This window comes from Danio aesculapii, chromosome 23, assembly GCF_903798145.1.
Source record: "Danio aesculapii chromosome 23, fDanAes4.1, whole genome shotgun sequence".
In the NCBI taxonomy this organism is placed as follows: Eukaryota; Metazoa; Chordata; class Actinopteri; order Cypriniformes; family Danionidae; genus Danio; species Danio aesculapii.
This window is the reverse complement of record NC_079457.1, coordinates 2,823,382-2,844,197: the sequence shown is the minus strand read 5'-3', so window position 1 is coordinate 2,844,197 and position 20,816 is coordinate 2,823,382. Positions and strand designations below refer to the sequence as shown.

The window sequence follows — 20,816 nt, the reverse complement described above, 5'->3', positions numbered from 1 at the left end:
AGAAATGTGTATCGTTAAACAGAAATTGGGGAAAATATACAGGGTGGCTATTAGTTATTAATCTCTCTCTCTCTCTCTCTCTCTCTCTCTCTCTCTCTCTCTCTCTCTCTCTCTCTCTCTCTCTCTCTCTCTCTCTCTCTCTCTCTCTCTCTCTGGTAGAGATATAAATGTGCGCGCGCGCGACTCGCTCGTCAGTGTGGCGCGGGTTGCGCGCAGACACTCGTATTCAGAAAATCCGACACGTACGAATAAAATAAACTCTAAATATAAGACTAATAAGCAGAATAACATAAACCCATAAACAGATAACATAGAATAGATGAAGATCCACTTGTGATGGAATCGGCCGCTGTGAACTTTAGGTAAGTACTCAATGTGTGTGTGTGTGTGTGTTTTAGAGTTGAACTGCGCGCATTCAGTTTCTTTCCGCTACTATAAATAACGCCGTGTGTGTGTGTGTCTGTGTCAGATTCTCCTGCACAAGCTGGAAACTCTGAAGTGAAAAATACCTGTGTAAAAATAGCCCGCGGGAGCGCGTCTGCTCGCCGTGTCTGATGGTCCGGATCCTCCGTGCTCTGCAGCCGTTAACCGGAGGTAAAACTTCACCGTCTTATTCATAACATGTCGTTCCTGTCCATTTCTGTTGATTGTTGTACCGTGTGACTGTCGTTAAACGTTAATAATAGCTGCTGTTTTGACGGATATTCAGAATAGCTCGAGTTCTGTCTGCTGTCTGTCACTGATCAACTCTCTTTCTATGTGTGTGTGTGTTTTCTCAGGTGTGTGTGTGTGTATCGGATGAGCTGATGATGGGTGAAGCGTTCACACACACTCAGCGCTGCGGGAAACATCTGCGACTGCTGCTCTTCATCCTGCTGCCGTGTGTGTGTGTCCTCATCTGTGTGTGTGTGCTGCTGCTGACGCTCACAGGTAACAAGCACACTTACACACACACACACACACGCACACACAGAGAGACCGCTCTCAGCCTCCACACATTGAGTGATGACACAAACAAGTGTTAAATAACAACTGTGACACACACACCTGCTGTCTCTACACACACATGCTGATAGTGTGTGTTTGATCTGAGCTGTCGTGGCATTTGTCCGTGTGTCTCTGTGGGATTTTTCAGGCTGTTATTATGGCTAATTTTGTCTCCATGCAAATGATTCACATCATGTCAGTCTCTGAAAAGATGATTCAGTTCGGAATTATTCAGTTCTAGTTTACTGACAGCTCTTTTCACAATTATTATTGCTCCAAAGCAGCTTTTTGCATTATTTTTGCTCTAAAGCAAAGTGTTTTTACATCACAGTCAAAATCAGAACGAGTTGAGGTGGTATTAGGCCTGTTACGATATCTATTTTTTGGTTTAGGATATATTGCACCAAAATATATATCGCGATAAATGATAATATTGTCATTTTAAGACCATTTTATGCCACTCATTATACACTCACCGGCCACTTTATTAGGTACACCACCACCAGCCTGAACTGTTCATACAAGGCAAGATGGATCCATGCTTTCATGTTGTTGACGCCAAATTCTGAGCCGAGCATCCAAATGTGCAGCAGAAATGGAGACTCATCAGACCAGGCAACGTTTCTCCAATCTTCTATTGTCCAGTTTTGGTGAGCCTGTGTGAATTGTAGCCTCAGTTTCCTGTTCTTAGCTGACAGGAGCGGCACCCGGTGTGGTCTTCTGCTGCTGTAGCCCATCCGCCTCAAGGTTGGACGTGTTGTGTGTTCAGAGATGCTCTTCTGCAGACCTCGGTTGTAACGAGTGCTTATTTGAGTTACTGTTGCCTTTCTATCAGCTGGAACCAGTCTGGCCATTCTCCTCTGACCTCTGGCATCAACAAGGCATTTGCGCCCACAGAACTGCCGCTCACTGGATATTTCCTCTTTTTCAAACCATTCTCTGTAAACCCTAGAGATGGTTGTGCATGAAAATCCCAGTAGATCAGCAGTTTCTGAAATACTCAGACGAGCCCGTCTGGCACCAACAACTATGCCACGTTAGAAGTCACTTAAATCCCCTTTCTTCCTCATTCTGATGCTCAGTTTGAACTGCAGCAGATCGTCTTGACCATGTCTACATGCCTAAATGCATTGAGTTGCTGCCATGTGATTGGCTGATTAAAAATTAGCATTAACGAGCAGTTGGACAGGTGTACCTAATAAAGTGGCCGGTGAGTATAAAATGGCTATATAATATCATCACAATGAAAGTGCACTCTTCCAAAGAACACATCATATTTTATTCTTAAGAATAGTTCATTTAATTACAGTAATTTTTACAGTTTAGGCTGTGAATGCTACGATATCTGCTAGCAGATCTATTTTCAGCTGTCAGACACACACATGAGAATATACTATAGTAATTTCTAGTAAATACTACAGTGTTTTTAACCATACTAAAAGTGACAGCTCCAAAAGAGATAGAGATGCTACACAATCAGCTGAAATTTACCTAGAATTGTTTCTTTTTTATGTGGGCGATACATACTGTGTATATGTGTATATATATATATATATATATATATATATATATATATATATATATACACATACATACATACAGTTGAAGTCGGAATTATTAGCTCCTCTTTGAATTTTTTTTTCTCTTTTTAAATATTTTCCAAATGATGATTAACAGATTCAGGAAATTTTGCACAGTATGTCTGATAATATTTTTTCTTCTGGAGAAAGTCTTATTTGTTTTATTTCGGCGAGAATAAAAGTAGTTTTGATTTTTTAAAACCCATTTTAAGGTCAATATTATTACCCATTTAAGCTATATATTTTTTCGACTGTCACAGAACGAACCATCGTTATACAATAACTTGCCTAATTACCCTAACCTGCCTAGTTAACCTAATTAGCCTAGTTAAGCCTTTAAATGTCACTTTAAGCTGTATAGAAGTGTCTTGAAGAATATCTAGTCTAATATTATTTACTGTCATCATGACAAAGAGAAAATAAATCAGTTATTAGAGATGAGTTATTAAAACTATTATGATTAGAAATGTGCTAAAAAATCTCTCCATTTAAACAGAAATTGGGTCTAATAATTCTGACTTCAACAGTGTGTGTGTGTGTGTATATCTATCTATCTATCTATCTATCTATCTATCTATCTATCTATCTATCTATCTATCTATCTATCTATCTCTCTCTCTCTCTCTCTCTCTCTCTCTCTCTCTCTCTCTCTCTCTCTCTCTCTCTCTCTCTCTCTCTCTTTCTCTCTCTCTCTCTCTCTCTCTCTTTCTCTCTCTCTCTCTCTCTCTCTCTCTCTCTCTCTCTCTCTCTCTCTCTATATATATATATATATATATATATATATATATATGATTAAGGTCATGTCCATGTGTTATGAGACAAGTCCATATATTGACTATTGTGACTGGCCTAGTGTATATACGTAGTTAACCTGCAGTTATACAATAAAATAGTGATGTTTATGTATATAATATTTGTTCCAGTTAAGGGATTTGATATTTACAATAATTAGGAATAATCTGTGCATTGTGTATTGCTTAAGAATCCTTTAAGTTACATTATTGCTATTAAACTAGAGCAACATTTCACAGCATTTGATAATACAATATTGTATAATACTGTAAAAATGAGCAGAAATGCATGCATCAAATGCAAAAATACAGTAAAATGAGTAAAATGGTAGGAATCACTTTACTTGAAGGGGTGTTCACAAGACAAGTCATTAAAGCTTTATAATCACACGTCATGAAGGTGAAGGAGATTTTATGCATGGTCATAACAACTGGTATTAAATGTTTTACAGTACATGAACTTTTGGTGTCACTTTACTTGAAAGCAGTGTTCATAAGACTGTCATTAGACCTTTATAATCATATGACATGATTTTTTGCATGCTTATAGCAACTGTTATTAAGTGTCACTCGCTCTGTTATGTCATTATAAATGCAAAGATGACATTGTTTGTTATGACAGGTTGACAAAAATGCATCACAACCTGTTTTTATCTTTGTCTTGACAACTTGACTTTACCAAGACAACAACACTTGTCATAAATCTGTCATAAACATTCATTGTCATGAATTTGATAACAGCATCATTAATATATGTTTTGGACCTTAACTACAGTGGTACGAGCTGGTTTTGTCATTAAAATGTCGTTAAATATTAATGACGCTGTTAAAAATGATCTGACAGAGTAACGACACTTTTAATGAGACATTTTAATGACAAATACAGTGAAAACATGATCAGAAAAATATTCATGACTCAATTATAATGCATCGTGACGATCATTTTTATGACAAGATGTCCTGACAGACAAAAACAGCTCGTGATGTATTTGTTTGTCACGTTGTCATAACAAACCATGTCATCATGCATTTAAAATGACATAACTGAGCAAATGTCACTTAATAAGAGTTGTCATAAGCATGCATAAAATCTCATTTACATTGATGATGTGTCATATCATGATTATAAAGGTTTCATGACAGTCTTATGCCAAGTTCAGACTGGATGATTTTCAAAGTAGTGGCAGCTCAGATGTTTTCACACTGCATGACTATCTGGGGTAGCGTTTCCTCTCTGCTTTGTTTACACTGCAAGATGGCTCGGCGGCAGGGGGGTTTCACACTCCTGACTTTAAAATAGGAAGAATCGGCGACAACTTTGTCCAAACTACTTCCCACAACCAAGCACGTGAGATGTGGCATGGAAACAACGTGGGGGATATGTTTTGTTTTTAACTACATAATGAGAAAGAAGCCTTTAGTTGGACAGAAAATATAGGCTACTCATTTTGCTCACCTGGGTTTGAAGGGAATTAGCAATCTCTCCGCCACTTTTTTTCTTTGTTGACCCGGTTGTGGTATTGCTCAGAAGACACGTCAAGCAGACACAGGTGCTCCTGTCAAATTTACACTAGTTTTTCTCCATTTCTTGGGTCCAAATAAACTGAAAATGAGCGCTTTTAACTTCTCCCCCAGCTTCCAGCTGGCCTGCAGGTAGACATACTAGTGGGTGCTGCTCTCTCATTGGCTGTAGGTGATCACCGATGTTATTTTCAGTCAGAACTCATTTCACACGGCATGATTTGAATCGCCGACAGCTTCAGATATTCAGCATGCCAAATATCTCACTGGTGTCTGCGACTCATAAGCGATTCTCTCAGATCGCATCTTTGATAGTTCACACTCTGTGACTGTCACTCACGTGAACGAGCACCGATTTCATTTGTCGGCGAGTCAAAATCGGGGCTAAAATCATGCAGTCTGAGCTCGGCATTATGAACACCCTGTCAAGTAAAGTGTTAACTAATGTACTGTAAATTCACTGTAGTACACTATAAAAACACTATAATTAACTGTACTGTAATACATTTTGCAGTAATCCATTAAATTAATGTAAAAAAGTTTTACCTTATCGCTAGCCCCACACAGAATCTGCGCAGATTTTTAGCCCATCACTGAGTTTAGTTATTTACTTGTGTGAATGTGTGTAAATTTATACTTATTCAGTTTTTAAAGTAATTTCAGTATCGTTATTGAGTAATATGAAAGTGTTCATCTGATTTATGTACAATACAGTTTATTAACTCATATTCTCTGTCTTTTAGTAGAGCTATTATATGAGAATTGCTTTGTTTACCAAATAAGTGGATGCACATAGATTTGCATTGTAATCATTAAAGTTAAAATGCTATTATTTTTTTATTTCATATATTAATTTTTTTGTTACGATTAACCCAAAATAATTCCCCAATTTTTTACCCAATTCTCAGCGGAAGTAGCAGAAATGTCTGCAGATTCTGTCTGGCCCTAATTATAACCTACTGAAAAAATACCACAGTGCAGCTGTACAGGTTTCACTACATGTGGGACGTCCCAAAAGTCCGTATGGTGAACGCTCATTAGTGACCCAGGCCAAGTTATTTGTTTCAGGGCACTTGTTTAGGGATTAGGGTTGCTTATGACATGAAAAGTATCTACAGGTAAGAGCCGAGGAGTCTGCATCAAATTTAATGTACAAAAGTGATTTTAAATACACAGAAAGCATATTAAATTTCGGTAAAAGTGTCTATTTTAATTTTTGGAATACCTTTAGTGAGGTAAATATGGGTGAAATACTGTTCATCATCATTCAGTGTAACGTTATTTCAAAATTAAATGATATACTTATTCTAAACCATGCAATATATATCAAGCAATAAGCGATCAAACAATGTGATGCTATTGGAAATTATATAAAAAAATTTCAGTCAAATTAGTTAAAGATAAGTATAGTGACAAAGTATAGCACCTTCAGATGACAATTAATGAGTGTTTTGGGGTTAAACTGTCATCCTTAAATAGAAAATATGTCTTGATCAAAGTATAGCTGACAAGAATTTTGAGCCTGGGAAAATATGGTTACATTAAATGACATGATTTCAGTGTCTGTCTTCTGGAAATTTGCGGAAATTGGATGAGAGTCGTTCGTTTTTGCCTCAGAATAAGGTCAGATTAAACAGGACGCCAGACGGTCACGGAGGTCTGGACCCATGTAAAATGTTCCTGTTCTAGAATACAAATTGAAGCTCTGTGGACAAAAAGGTCATATTTAATATAATAATGTGACTGAATAAAGTCATGTCTCTGACTCTCATCAGCTGTCAGACGCAGGCGGATTAAACCGCCGGCCACTTTATTAGGTATACCTGTCCAGCTGCTCGTTAACGCAACTTTCGTTCACATGGCAGCAGCTCAATGCATTTAGGCATGTAGACATGGTCAAGACGATCTGCTGCAGTTCAAACTGAGCATCAGAATGGAATGGGATCCATCCTGCCTTGAATCAGCGGTTCAGGCTGGTGATAATGTAATGGTGTGGGGGATATTTTCTTGGCACACTTTGGGCCCATTAGTACCAATTGAGCATCGTGTCAACACCACAGCCTACCTGAGTATTGTTGCTGACCATGTCCATCCCTTTATGACCACAGTGTCTCCATCTCCTGATGGCTACTTCCAGCAGGATAATGCACCATGTCATAAAGCGTGAATCATCTCAGATTAGTTTCTTGAACATGACAAATGGCCTCCACAGTCACCAGAGCTCAATCCAATAGAGCACCTTTGGGATGTGGTGGAATGGGAGATGTGTACAGTACATGTGTGTGTGGCTGTACGAGTGAAAGAGTGTGAATCTGATTGTGCATGCATGTCTGTGTGTGTGTGTGTGTGTGTGTGTACATGTATGCTTATCTGTCTGCATCCGTGTGTGTGTGTGTGTGTGTGTGTGTGTGTGTGTGTGTGCACATGCATGAGCGAATGAGTGACGGTGTGTGCATTTGCTTGTGTTTATGAGTGAGTGTGTGAAACAGTGTGTGTGTGCAGTCTGTGAGTGTGTGTGCATGTATTTGTGTGTGTGCATTTATTCATGTGCATGTGTGCATGTGTACAGTACAAATGTTTCTGTGTGTGTATGAGAGAGAGTGTGTGTATGTGTGCAAATGTGTGCATGCATGTACGTGTGTGTACATGTATGCTTATCTGTCTGCATCTATGTATGTGTGCGCACATGCATGAGTGTATGAGTGAGAGGATGTTTGTGTGAGTGTGTCTTTATATTTGCCTGTGTGTGTGTGTGTGTGTGTGTGCGTGTGTGTGTGTGTGTGCGTGGTTGCGTGCGTGCGTATGTGCTTGCGTGTGCGAGTGAGTGTGTGTATATGCGTCCATGCATGTGTATTTGCGTGTGTGTGTATTCGTTAAATTGTTGAAGTGTGTGAGACTGTGTGTGTGTGTGTGTGTACATGTGTGTGCATTTGCGTGTCTATGAGAGAGAGTGTGCGAGACTGTGTGTGTGTGCATGTGCGTGTCTGAGTCAGAGTTTGTGAGTGTGTGTGTGCGTGCGTGCATTTGTGTTTGTGTGTGCGTGTACATATGTGTGTGTGTGTGTGTGTGTGTGTGTGTGTGTGTGTGCTTGTGCGTGTATGTATGAGTGAAAGTTTGTGAGACTGTGTGTGTGTGTGTGTGTGTGTGTGTGTGTGTGTGTGTGTGTGTGTGTGTGCATTTGCTTGTCTATGAGCAAGAGAGTATGTGTGTGTCCGTATTTGTTCATGTGCATGTGTGTTTGCGTGTGTGCACATGTGTGTGAGTTTGTGAGAGTGTGTGTGCACGCGTGCATTTGTGTGTGTGTGTATGAGTGAGAGTTTGTGAGACTGTGTGCATTTCCATGTCTATGAGTGAGAGAGTGTGTGAGACAGTCTGTGTGTGTGCATGTGCGTTTGTGTGTGCATGTACATCTGTGTGTGTGCATGTGTACAGTACATATGTGTCTGTGTGTGTGTATATATGAGTGAGAGTGTGTGTGTATGTGTGTGCATTTGTTTATGTGCATGTGTGAGTGCATGCATGTATGTGTGTGCATGTGTGTGTGTGTACATGTACGCTTATCTGTCTGCATCCATGTGTGTGTGTGCACATGCATGAGTGTATGAGGGAGAGGATGTGTGTGTGGGACAGTGTGTCCTTATCTGCGTGTGTATTTTAGTGCGTGTGTGTATATGCGTCCATGCATGTGTATTTGTGTGTGTGTGTGTGTGTATTCGTTCAAATGCGTCTCCTCCAATGTGTGTATTTGCTCCTCATAAAACCTTGGAGCTTTTGAGCAGCACAAGGTCAAAAGGTCAGAGTCTGGACAGACGTCTGAATAGCTTTCTTCCCACCATTATCCCGCACTCGTCCTCTGTGTCTCCGTCTCCTCTCCTCCCCCTTTGTTTATTGGCCGGAGAGTCTCTTTGGTGGGACGTGATCAGAGCTGTGAAACCGAGACACCCATCCTGTCCGGGACGTCCTGCTGTGTCACCGAGGCTGTTTTTGCAGCGTCACAGCTCTGATGTCTCCAACAAACACACACACACACACACACACACACACACACACACACACACACACACACACACACTCATATTAAGGAGACAGTAACATCACATGCTGTGTGTTTCTATTCAAAGATGCTAATTAGATTTATGTGCAAATCTGTAATATTGCATAAATCATTAGTGAATAAAGCAGCGTTTCCATCCAATGAGAAACAAGAGAACAGAATCATCACTTCCTGCTGAACTGGAGCAGATATCAGTCAGAGAAGTGGAGTTTAGAGCGTTTGGAGTGTTTTCTTCTTTAATAATTGAGTTGCGCATTAAAAGACGAAGACGAAACAATAAACACGGTGGCTTTTGGAGGTGTGAGACAAGAGTGCAGACTGATGCTCAAGACAGTTCTGGAGGGAATAATAGTAGAATAATAGTACTGAAGCACTGTGATGATGGACCGACAGAGGGCTGAGGCCTTTCAAGGTTATTATAGTTTTGTATTTTTCATTAATTTTAGTTTTAATTAGTTTTTAAAGTCAGATTTACTAGTTTTTATTAGTTTCTATATTTTGGAATTATTTAGTTTTAATTTCGTTTTCCCTACTGAAAAAAAACAGCTTAAACCAGCCTAGGCTGTTTGGCTGGTTTTAGCTGGTCAACCAGCGTGGTTTTAGAGGGGTTTTGGCCACTTCCAGGCTGGTTTCCAGCCATTTCCAGCCTGGTCTTAGCTGGTCAGGCTGGAAAATGACCAGCTAAAACCAGCTTGGCCACCCTGGTTTAAGCTGGACATAGCTGGTTTTGGCTGGGCTCCCAGCCTGGCTAGGCTGATCTAGCTGGTTTTAGCTGGTCATCTCCCTGCCTCACCAGCTAAGACCAGGCTGGAAATGGCCAAAACCCCTCTAAAACCAGCCTGGTTGACCAGCTAAAACCAGCCAACCAGCTTAACCAGCCTAGGCTAGTTGTAGGGTAGTTTCAGTGTTAGTTTTAGTTTTTTTTTCCTAAATAAGGATATTTGTTAGGTGCAAAATTCAAAATCAACATAATATATATTGTATAATAAAAACTCAACCATACATTCTTTGAAACCTGAATTCAGAGGACACTTGAGCACTCCCCATCCTCAAATTCAAATACAACAGCACACAAGATAACAGGCTTAAGTTCAATATGTGTGCAAGCCTGCTTCTGAGGTTAGATACACAGTAGTGATGGGAAGTTCAGATCTTTAACGCTGATGTTAAGACTCAACATACCAAAACGATGTAGTCAGCAATAGTAATTTCAGTCAGTTAAAACATCACCATGATCTGAAAAATGTCTTACGGTAAAGTTTTGCAACCCAACTGAAGCATGATTCACTTATTCAAATTCCATTACGATTTTCTATTATGAAATAAACTTGCATGTTTTCACCAGATCCTCTCATTAAGCCCTCGGTTAACCCGCGGTGCAGTTGTTCAAGTTTAGTTCAGTCACTGCAGGCAGTCATATACTGTTTGTTTGGTTCACTGAATCACGCAGTATTATCGGTTCATCGCTTCTCAAATTTAATCTCAGTGTTACGTTACTGTTCTAATAGCTGAACAAGAGTATATATTGGATTATTTAGAGTCAGAGGGGGTATTAGGCTTGTTAAAAAGTGAGTAGTTTGTGGATAAGAGCGCTTACTGGACACGCGAATCAATTATTTAAATGATTCAATCCGATTTTGGTGAACTAGTTCAACCGGTTCACTTAGAAGATCCGGTTAAAAAGATTCATTCGCGGTCGCGATACAGAAAACCAATTATTGGTCACAAATAAGTTAAAGTAATAGTTTTAAGTCTTTGTATTTAATGCTGTCACCGTGCTGCTGTCATGTCCACTCGTAGAATTAAATACATTTACAAAGACGAAAACGAGGGAGGTTTTTGCTATAATTTTGGTTAGTTTCAGTTAGTTTTGTATGTACACAATACAGTTTCAGTTAGTTTTAAAAAAATCGTTTTTATTTTTATTTCAGTTAACGACAGTTATTTTACATTTTAGTTTTCGTTTTATCGTTCGGTTTCTTTAACTATAATAAACTTGAGGCCTTTTACAATCAGCACAACATTTCAGATCTGGAACAATGGAAAGCTGGAAACCAACATTAATGTGCGCCATCACATCTGTTAATATTACATGATCTGTCACATGACTTTTTTGATTCGCATGCTGACATTTATTCTTATCGAATATTATTAGCCCTTTCAGGCAATATTTGTTTTGGAGAGTCTACCACTGTTATACAATGACATGCCTAATTACCCCAACTTTACCCTAATTAACCTAGTTAAGCCTTTAATTGTCACTTTAAGCTGTATAGAAGTGTCTTGAAGAATATCTAGTCTAATATTATTTACTGTCATCATGACAAAGACAAAATAAATTATTAGAGACAGTTATTAGAGATGAGTTATTAAAACTATTATGATTAGAAATGTGTTGGAGAAATCTGCTCTCCATTACTGTTATTGGGTAAAAAATATACAGGAGGGCTCATAATTCTGATTCAACTGTATCTCTCTGTGTGTGTGTGTGTCTCTATAAATATCCCCTCCACTGCAGCTGTTGCAGTTTATATATTTACACTGTGCCGTTGTGTCCCACACGTCTCTTAAACAGCAGATCCCTGTCTTACAGATTTATTTATTTTCATTGACTCTATTGTTTTGCGTGTTTGTCCAGGTCTGTTTGGGAATAATACCCTGCTAGACACCGGAGCTTCTGTGTCCATAGCGACGCTCCCTCCGCGGGCCTTTAATGGCAGCGACTCCCACCTAATGATGGCTGATAATGGGACTGTGGCGGTCCCGACGGATGCTCCTTTGCAGTGGGACTCGGCTCTCTGGATGCCTCGCGCTGACACATCTCCATCTGCAGGTCCCACCGCTGTTTCTGTGGACTGGTGGACATCTACGTCCACATCCACTGTGACTAGTCTGACTGCAGAGCCTGGTACGTTTGTAAAATAACCAAATTAATATTTTGTTTGTTTGAGATTGTTGTGTTACGTTAGGGATACAGTACATCCAAGAGGTTGTTATCACAAATGGACTCACCACAAAATGTAAAAACTTCGACACAAAACTTTGTTCTGAGTTGTAAAGGGTTATTAATTCTTTAGTTAAATGCAAAGCTGATAGAATGAAAACAGCTAATGGAGTATACACTAACCTGCACATTATTCAGACACTAGATGGTGCCAAACAGTTAAAAACACAAAGCTGACAGAAACTAAAACAGCTGATGGAGTATACACTAACCTGCGCATTATTCAGACACTAGATGGCGCTAAACAGTCAAAAACAGAAAGCTGACAGAAACTAAAACAGCTGATGGAGTATACACTAACCTGCGCATTATTCAGACACTAGATGGCACCAAACAGTCAAAAACACAAAGCTGACAGAAACTAAAACAGCTGATGGAGTATACACTAACCTGCGCATTATTCAGACACTAGATGGAGACAAACAGTCAAAAACACAAAGCTGACAGAAACTAAAACAGCTGATGGAGTATACACTAACCTGCGCATTATTCAGACACTAGATGGAGACAAACAGTCAAAAACACAAAGCTGACAGAAACTAAAACAGCTGATGGAGTATACACTAACCTGCGCATTATTCAGACACTAGATGGCGCCAAACAGTAAAAAACACAAAGCTGACAGAAACTAAAACAGCTGATGGAGTATACACTAACCTGTGCATTATTCAGACACTAGATGGCACCAAACAGTCAAAAACACAAAGCTGACAGAAACTAAAACAGCTGATGGAGTATACACTAACCTGGTCATTATTCAGACACTAGATGGCACCAAACAGTCAAAAACACAAAGCTGACAGAAACTAAAACAGCTGATGGAGTATACACTAACCTGGTCATTATTCAGACACTAGATGGAGACAAACAGTCAAAAACACAAAGCTGACAGAAACTAAAACAGCTGATGGAGTATACACTAACCTGCGCATTATTCAGACACTAGATGGCATCAAACAGTCAAAAACACAAAGCTGACAGAAACTAAAACAGCTGATGGAGTATACACTAACCTGCGCATTATTCAGACACTAGATGGCATCAAACAGTCAAAAACACAAAGCTGACAGAAGCTAAAACAGCTGATGGAGTATACACTAACCTGCGCATTATTCAGACACTAGATGGCGCCAAACAGTCAAAAACACAAAGCTGACAGAAACTAAAACAGCTGATGGAGTATACACTAATCTGCGCATTATTCAGACACTAGATGGCGCCAAACAGTCAAAAACACAAAGCTGACAGAAACTAAAACAGCTGATGGAGTATACACTAACCTGCGCATTATTCAGACACTAGATGGCGCCAAACAGTTAAAAACACAAAGCTGACAGAAACTAAAACAGCTGATGGAGTATACACTAACCTGGTCATTATTCAGACACTAGATGGCACCAAACAGTCAAAAACACAAAGCTGACAGAAACTAAAACAGCTGATGGAGTATACACTAACCTGGTCATTATTCAGACACTAGATGGAGACAAACAGTCAAAAACACAAAGCTGACAGAAACTAAAACAGCTGATGGAGTATACACTAACCTGCGCATTATTCAGACACTAGATGGTGCCAAACAGTCAAAAACACAAAGCTGACAGAAACTAAAACAGCTGATGGAGTATACACTAACCTGGTCATTATTCAGACACTAGATGGCACCAAACAGTCAAAAACACAAAGCTGACAGAAACTAAAACAGCTGATGGAGTATACACTAACCTGGTCATTATTCAGACACTAGATGGAGACAGTCAAAAACACAAAGCTGACTGAAACTAAAACAGCTGATGGAGTATACACTAACCTGCGCATTATTCAGACACTAGATGGCACCAAACAGTCAAAAACACAAAGCTGACAGAAACTAAAACAGCTGATGGAGTATACACTAACCTGGTCATTATTCAGACACTAGATGGCACCAAACAGTCAAAAACACAAAGCTGACAGAAACTAAAACAGCTGATGGAGTATACACTAACCTGCGCATTATTCAGACACTAGATGGCACCAAACAGTCAAAAACACAAAGCTGACAGAAACTAAAACAGCTGATGGAGTATACACTAACCTGCGCATTATTCAGACACTAGATGGCGCCAAACAGTAAAAAACACAAAGCTGACAGAAACTAAAACAGCTGATGGAGTATACACTAACCTGCGCATTATTCAGACACTAGATGGCATCAAACAGTCAAAAACACAAAGCTGACAGAAACTAAAACAGCTGATGGAGTATACACTAACCTGCGCATTATTCAGACACTAGATGGCGCCAAACAGTCAAAAACACAAAGCTGACAGAAACTAAAACAGCTGATGGAGTATACACTAATCTGCGCATTATTCAGACACTAGATGGCGCCAAACAGTCAAAAACACAAAGCTGACAGAAACTAAAACAGCTGATGGAGTATACACTAACCTGCGCATTATTCAGACACTAGATGGCGCCAAACAGTTAAAAACACAAAGCTGACAGAAACTAAAACAGCTGATGGAGTATACACTAACCTGGTCATTATTCAGACACTAGATGGCACCAAACAGTCAAAAACACAAAGCTGACAGAAACTTAAACAGCTGATGGAGTATACACTAACCTGGTCATTATTCAGACACTAGATGGAGACAAACAGTCAAAAACACAAAGCTGACAGAAACTAAAACAGCTGATGGAGTATACACTAACCTGCGCATTATTCAGACACTAGATGGCGCCAAACAGTCAAACACACAAAGCTGACAGAAACTAAAACAGCTGATGGAGTATACACTAACCTGCGCATTATTCAGACACTAGATGGCGCCAAACAGTAAAAAACACAAAGCTGACAGAAACTAAAACAGCTGATGGAGTATACACTAACCTGTGCATTATTCAGACACTAGATGGCACCAAACAGTCAAAAACACAAAGCTGACAGAAACTAAAACAGCTGATGGAGTATACACTAACCTGGTCATTATTCAGACACTAGATGGAGACAAACAGTCAAAAACACAAAGCTGACAGAAACTAAAACAGCTGATGGAGTATACACTAACCTGCGCATTATTCAGACACTAGATGGCGCCAAACAGTCAAAAACACAAAGCTGACAGAAACTAAAACAGCTGATGGAGTATACACTAATCTGCGCATTATTCAGACACTAGATGGCGCCAAACAGTCAAAAACACAAAGCTGACAGAAACTAAAACAGCTGATGGAGTATACACTAACCTGCGCATTATTCAGACACTAGATGGCGCCAAACAGTTAAAAACACAAAGCTGACAGAAACTAAAACAGCTGATGGAGTATACACTAACCTAGGCATTATTCAGACACTAGATGGTGCCAAACTGTCAAAAACATAAAGCTAACTGAAACGAAAACAGCTGATGGAGTATACACTAACCTGCGCATTATTCAGACACTAGATGGCGCCAAACAAGCTGATGATTCAACGACCCCAGTTTCCAATAGTAGTATTTTTCTTTCACAAAACTATATTTTGGCTTCAGAAGACATTGATCGTTCCACAAACCCCCCTTTTTTAACATTTAGGACATGGATTATGTGGACACAGGGGTGGATTTAACCAAGTAGCGAGGTAAGCGGCTGCCTAGGGCCCCAGGAAACTCCAATAAGCACCTAGAAGTTTCTATAAATTATATGTACTGTAGTTTTCTATCATCTTTTATTTCTACAAAATAAAATGACAACATAAATATTGCATTCGTGCAAATGTTTCCCCCACCCCCAGACATGGAGCAGTCCAGATGTAGTTTTGAAAACGAAAGTTCATTATTTTAAGTTCTAAATTCATTTAAATCCTTTAAAATGTATAAATAAATAAATAAATAAAAATATAAAGGGTGGGGCAGCACGGTGGCTCAGTGGTTAGCACTGTGCCCTCACAGCAAGAAGGTCACTGGATCGAGTCCCGGCTGGATCAGTAGTCATTTCTGTGTGGAGTTTGCATGTTCTCCCCGTGTTAGTGTGGGTGTCCTCTGGGTGCTCCGGTTTCCCCCACAGTCCAAACACATGCGCTATAGGGGTACTGATTAACTAAATTGTCTGTAGTGTATGAGTGTGTATGGGTGTTTTCCAGTACTGGGTTACGGCTGGAATGGCATCCGCTGTGTAAAACACATACCTGAATAGTTGGTGGTTCATTCCACTGTGGCGACCTCTGAAAAAAAAGACTAAGCCGAAGGAAAATGAATGAGATACAAAGGGTGCATATTAGGATTGTTGGGATGCAGTAAATTTAAAATGATAGACAGTAATGTATGTCTGGATGGCTTGGGGTCATTTTTGGGTGAACTGTCCCTTTAACCCAACATGTTTCTCTTGGTATTCTGTCGTCTGCTTCATCCTTCTGTCTCTCTTCAGCCCTTTATGTCAAATATCTGCTGTCTTTTGTCCTCTACAGACCAGCTGCTAATCTAATTTACCACAGATCTCTCTCTCTCTCAGTCTGTGTGTGTGTGTGTGTTTTAGTGTCCTCAGTGAAGGTTCTGTCCCAAACATCATCTGTGGGTGTGTGTCCTCTTGTGTTGACCTCTACAGGACGCTATTATTTCTCTCTGTCTTCTGCAAACAGTCTAATGATTAATACTCTATGCTGAGCTGTGTGTGTGTGTGTGTGTGTGTGTGTGTGTGTTTGTTCCTCTTGTCTTTCTGACTTTGACTTGAGCACTAGAATCACAATTACAATCAGTGACTCTCAGACAATCTTAAACTCTCACTCACTCTTTTACACACACACACACACTCATTCTAATTCACTCACGCACACAGTCACCCTCTCACATCTCACACACTCATTCATGCATTCGTGCTCTCTCACACACTCTCATTTGCTCACTTATGCACTCATTTTCACACTCACTCGCACACATAATCACACACACACACACACACACACACACACACGCACACACACACTCTCACTCACACTCATACATACTTATTCACTCTAACTCATACTCACAAACATGCAAACACAAACTTTCAAACTCTCTCTCTCTCTCTCTCTCTCTCTCTCTCTCTCTCTCTCTCTATCTCTCTCTCTCTCTCTCTCTCTCTCTCTCTCTCTCTCTCTCTCTCTCTCTCTCTCTCTCTCCTCTCTCTCTCTCTCACACACACACACACACACACACACACACACACACACACACACACACACACACACACACACACACACACACACACACACACACACACATACACACATCTTCATTATAAGATCAAACTGCACTCCATTTCAACCGACCAATGAAAACAGTCCTCGCCCAGTCTGTCCTCCAATCAGATTTCCCCTGTGTTTTTCTAACAGGCGTCTGCTCTGACATCACGGAGAGCCAGTGTCACATGCTGCCGTACAACCAGAGCGGTGTGATGGCGGGCAGCAGCGTGGTGAAGAGCAGCGAATTGCAGATGTTCCTCAAGTTCTTCAGCTACCTGAGCCGACTGTCCTGCTACAGACACATCATGCTGTTCGGATGCTCCATCGCTCTCCCACAATGCATCAGCCACAGAGACGGCAGGTCTGTGACCCAAGCTGCAGCTGCAGTAGCAAATAACAGAGTGGTAGCCCTAGAGCGCCATCTGCAGTTAAACACTAGCCTAGAGTGCCATCTACTGTTAAACACTAGCCTAGAGCGCCGTCTGCTGTTAAACACTAGCCTAGAGCACCGTCTGCTGTTAAACACTAGCCTAGAGCGCCGTCTGCTGTTAAACTCTAGCCTAGAGCGCTGTCTGCTGTTAAACACTAGCCTAGAGCGCCATCTGCTGTTAAACTCTAGCCTTGAGCGCCGTCTGCTGTTAAACACTAGCCTAGAGCGCCGTCTGCTGTTAAACACTAGCCTAGAGCGCCATCTGCTGTTAAACACTAGCCTAGAGCGCCATCTGCTGTTAAACACTAGCCTAGAGCGCCATCTGCTGTTAAACACTCGTCTAGAGCGCCATCTGCTGTTTAACACTAGCCTAAAGCACCAACTTCTGTTTACCTAGAGCGCCATCTGCTGTTAAACACTAGCCTAAAGCACCATCTTCTGTTTACCTAGAGCGCCATCTGCTGTTAAACACTAGCCTAGAGCATCATCTGCATTTAAACTCTAGCCTAGAGCGCCATCTGCTGTTAAACTCTAGCCTAGAGCACCATCTGCATTTAAACTCTAGCCTAGAGCGCCATCTGCTGTTAAACACTAGCCTAGAGCATCATCTGCATTTAAACTCTAGCCTAGAGCGCCATCTGCTGTTAAACTCTAGCCTAGAGCATCATCTGCATTTAAACTCTAGCCTAGAGCGCCATCTGCTGTTAAACTCTAGCCTAGAGCACCATCTGCATTTAAACTCTAGCCTAGAGCGCCATCTGCTGTTAAACACTAGCCTAGAGCACCATTTGCTTTTAAACTCTAGCCTAGAGCGCCGTCTGCTGTTAAACTCTAGCCTAGAGCGCCGTCTGCTGTTAAACACTAGCCTAGAGCGCCATCTGCTGTTAAACTCTAGCCTTGAGCGCCGTCTGCTGTTAAACACTAGCCTAGAGCGCCATCTGCTGTTAAACACTAGCCTAGAGCGCCATCTGCTGTTAAACACTAGCCTAGAGCGCCATCTGCTGTTAAACACTAACCTAGAGCGCCATCTGCTGTTAAACACTCGTCTAGAGCGCCATCTGCTGTTTAACACTAGCCTAAAGCACCATCTTCTGTTTACCTAGAGCGCCATTTGCAGCTGCAGTAGCAAATAACAGAGTGGTAGCCCTAGAGCGCTATCTGCAGTTAAACTCTAGCCTAGAGCGCCGTCTGCTGTTAAACACTACCTAGAGCGCCATCTGCATCAGTCTACTATTAAAAATGTTACTATTAAAGTTTACAGCGCAACCGGCTGTTAGAATCTAGTCTAGAGAGCCACCTGCTGCTAAAAACTAGCATAAAGTACCATCTTATTACGTTCCAAATAATACAGGACAGTTGGCAACCATAAACAATACTAGTGTAAGTGAAGTCGCACTCAGAGTGTGTGTGTCTCTGTTGTTGCAGGACTCTGGTTCTGCCGTGTCAGTCGTTCTGTGAAGCGGCTCGCGAAGGTTGTGAGCCGGTGCTGCAGATGTTCAATGCCTCCTGGCCAGAGTTCCTACGCTGCTCTCAGTTCAGCAATAACAGCGGGACAGCAGTGGAGAACACAGCGCTCTGCTACACACCCAAACACGCGCGAGGCAAACTCTGTGAGTCTGGAAACGTGTGCGTCTTCACATGTGATTTGGAAAGAAGTCCTGACCGCTTGTCTTGTTTTGTTTCTGTCTTAAGCCGTATGTGGAGGAAACGATCACTTCCTGTGTGCGACTGGAATATGTGTCCCCCAGAAATTAGTGTGCAACGGATACAACGACTGTGACGACTGGAGCGACGAGGCTGATTGCAGTAAGTTGCTGCATCCTAAGGGTAAAGTCTAGAGGGGATACAGCTGCAGATACTCACATCAGTTTAGCAGAATCTTTGTGACCCTGTACAACACTAATTCATATTTTTACATTACTGTGAGGGTTGGGGTGGGGGTATTATTACTGTTTTTATATTACTGTGACTGTTGGGTTTAGGGTTGGGGTGTGGGTAGAAGTTAATAAAGTACAATTTAATGGATAATTCAATAAATAAGATGAATAATACTCTGTATAATTAGTGTTTTTACATTACTGTGATGGTTGGTTTAGGGTTGTGGTGGGGTTGATGTTAATAAAATACAATTTAATGGGTAATTTAATAAATAATATGAATAATACTCTGTATAATTAGTGTTTTACATTACTTTGATGGTTGTTTTAGGGTTGTGGTTGGGGTAGAAGTTAATTAAATACAATTTAATGGGTAATTTAATAAATAATATGAATAATACTCTATAATTACTGTTTTTACGTTACTGTGATGGTTGGTTTAGGGTTGTGGTGGGGGTAGAAGTTAATAAAACACAATTAAAAGTGAAATTTAATAAATAATATTAATAAAACTGTTTTATTACTGTTTTTATATTACTGTGAGGGTTGGTTTAGGGTTGTGGTGGTGGTAGAAGTTAATTAAATACAATTTAATGGGTAATTTAATAAATAATATAAATAATATTCTGTATAATTACTGTTTTATATTACTGTGATGGTTGTTTTAATGTTGTGGTTGGGGTAGAAGTTAATTAAATACAATTTAATGGGTAATTTAATAAATAATATCAATAAAACTGTATTATTACTGTTTTTATATTACTTTGATGGTTGTTTTAGGGTTGTGGTGGGGGTAGAAGTTAATGAAATACAATTTAATGGGTAATTTAATAAATGATATGAATAATACTGTATAATTGAATTGAATTTTATTTGACAGATTTTAGACAAGCTGTACGAGTATCCCATACATTTTGAAAGAAAAACTGTCAAGGATAAAAACACAATAAAGCCCTGGGCTTGTTTCCATTGCGGTCCTCGCTGTTAAATAAAACAAAGTATGGCTTCAAAATACCGATGATGCATAAAACAGACAGTACCTCATACATTTTCAAAACAGGAACAAAATAATTCACAAACACATTCCTTCATTCATTCATTTTTCTTTTCGGCTTAGTCCCTCTATCAATCAGGGATCGCCACAGCGGAACGAACCATCAACTTATCCAACATACGTCCCACGCAGCGAGTGGCCTTCCAGCTACAACCCTTCACACAATCCAGTAACATATAAAATAAAAACATCCTCGTCCACCATGCAAACTAATTATCCTCATCAAACAGCCATCTTTTGATTACTTTTTTGAACCTCCGTAAATCTTTTATTTCCTTGATCGATTTTGCTAATTTGTTCCACAGGATTGCACTTGTATATAAAAACATA

At 40.2% G+C, this 20,816-nt stretch overlaps 1 protein-coding gene across 1 annotated transcript in view; it reads left to right on the top strand.

Moving 5' to 3' along the window:
* The first annotated feature begins 214 nt into the window (after positions 1-214).
* Positions 215-20,816, top strand: part of corin (corin, serine peptidase) — a 65,405-nt gene continuing 44,803 nt past the window's right edge. The window contains exons 1-7 of the mRNA XM_056449512.1: positions 215-362; positions 470-594; positions 780-930; positions 11,572-11,841; positions 17,276-17,486; positions 18,981-19,165; positions 19,248-19,361. Of these exons, the coding sequence (XP_056305487.1) occupies positions 807-930; positions 11,572-11,841; positions 17,276-17,486; positions 18,981-19,165; positions 19,248-19,361 (904 nt within the window). The 5' untranslated portion in view covers positions 215-362; positions 470-594; positions 780-806. The remainder of the gene's footprint in view (positions 363-469; positions 595-779; positions 931-11,571; positions 11,842-17,275; positions 17,487-18,980; positions 19,166-19,247; positions 19,362-20,816) is intronic.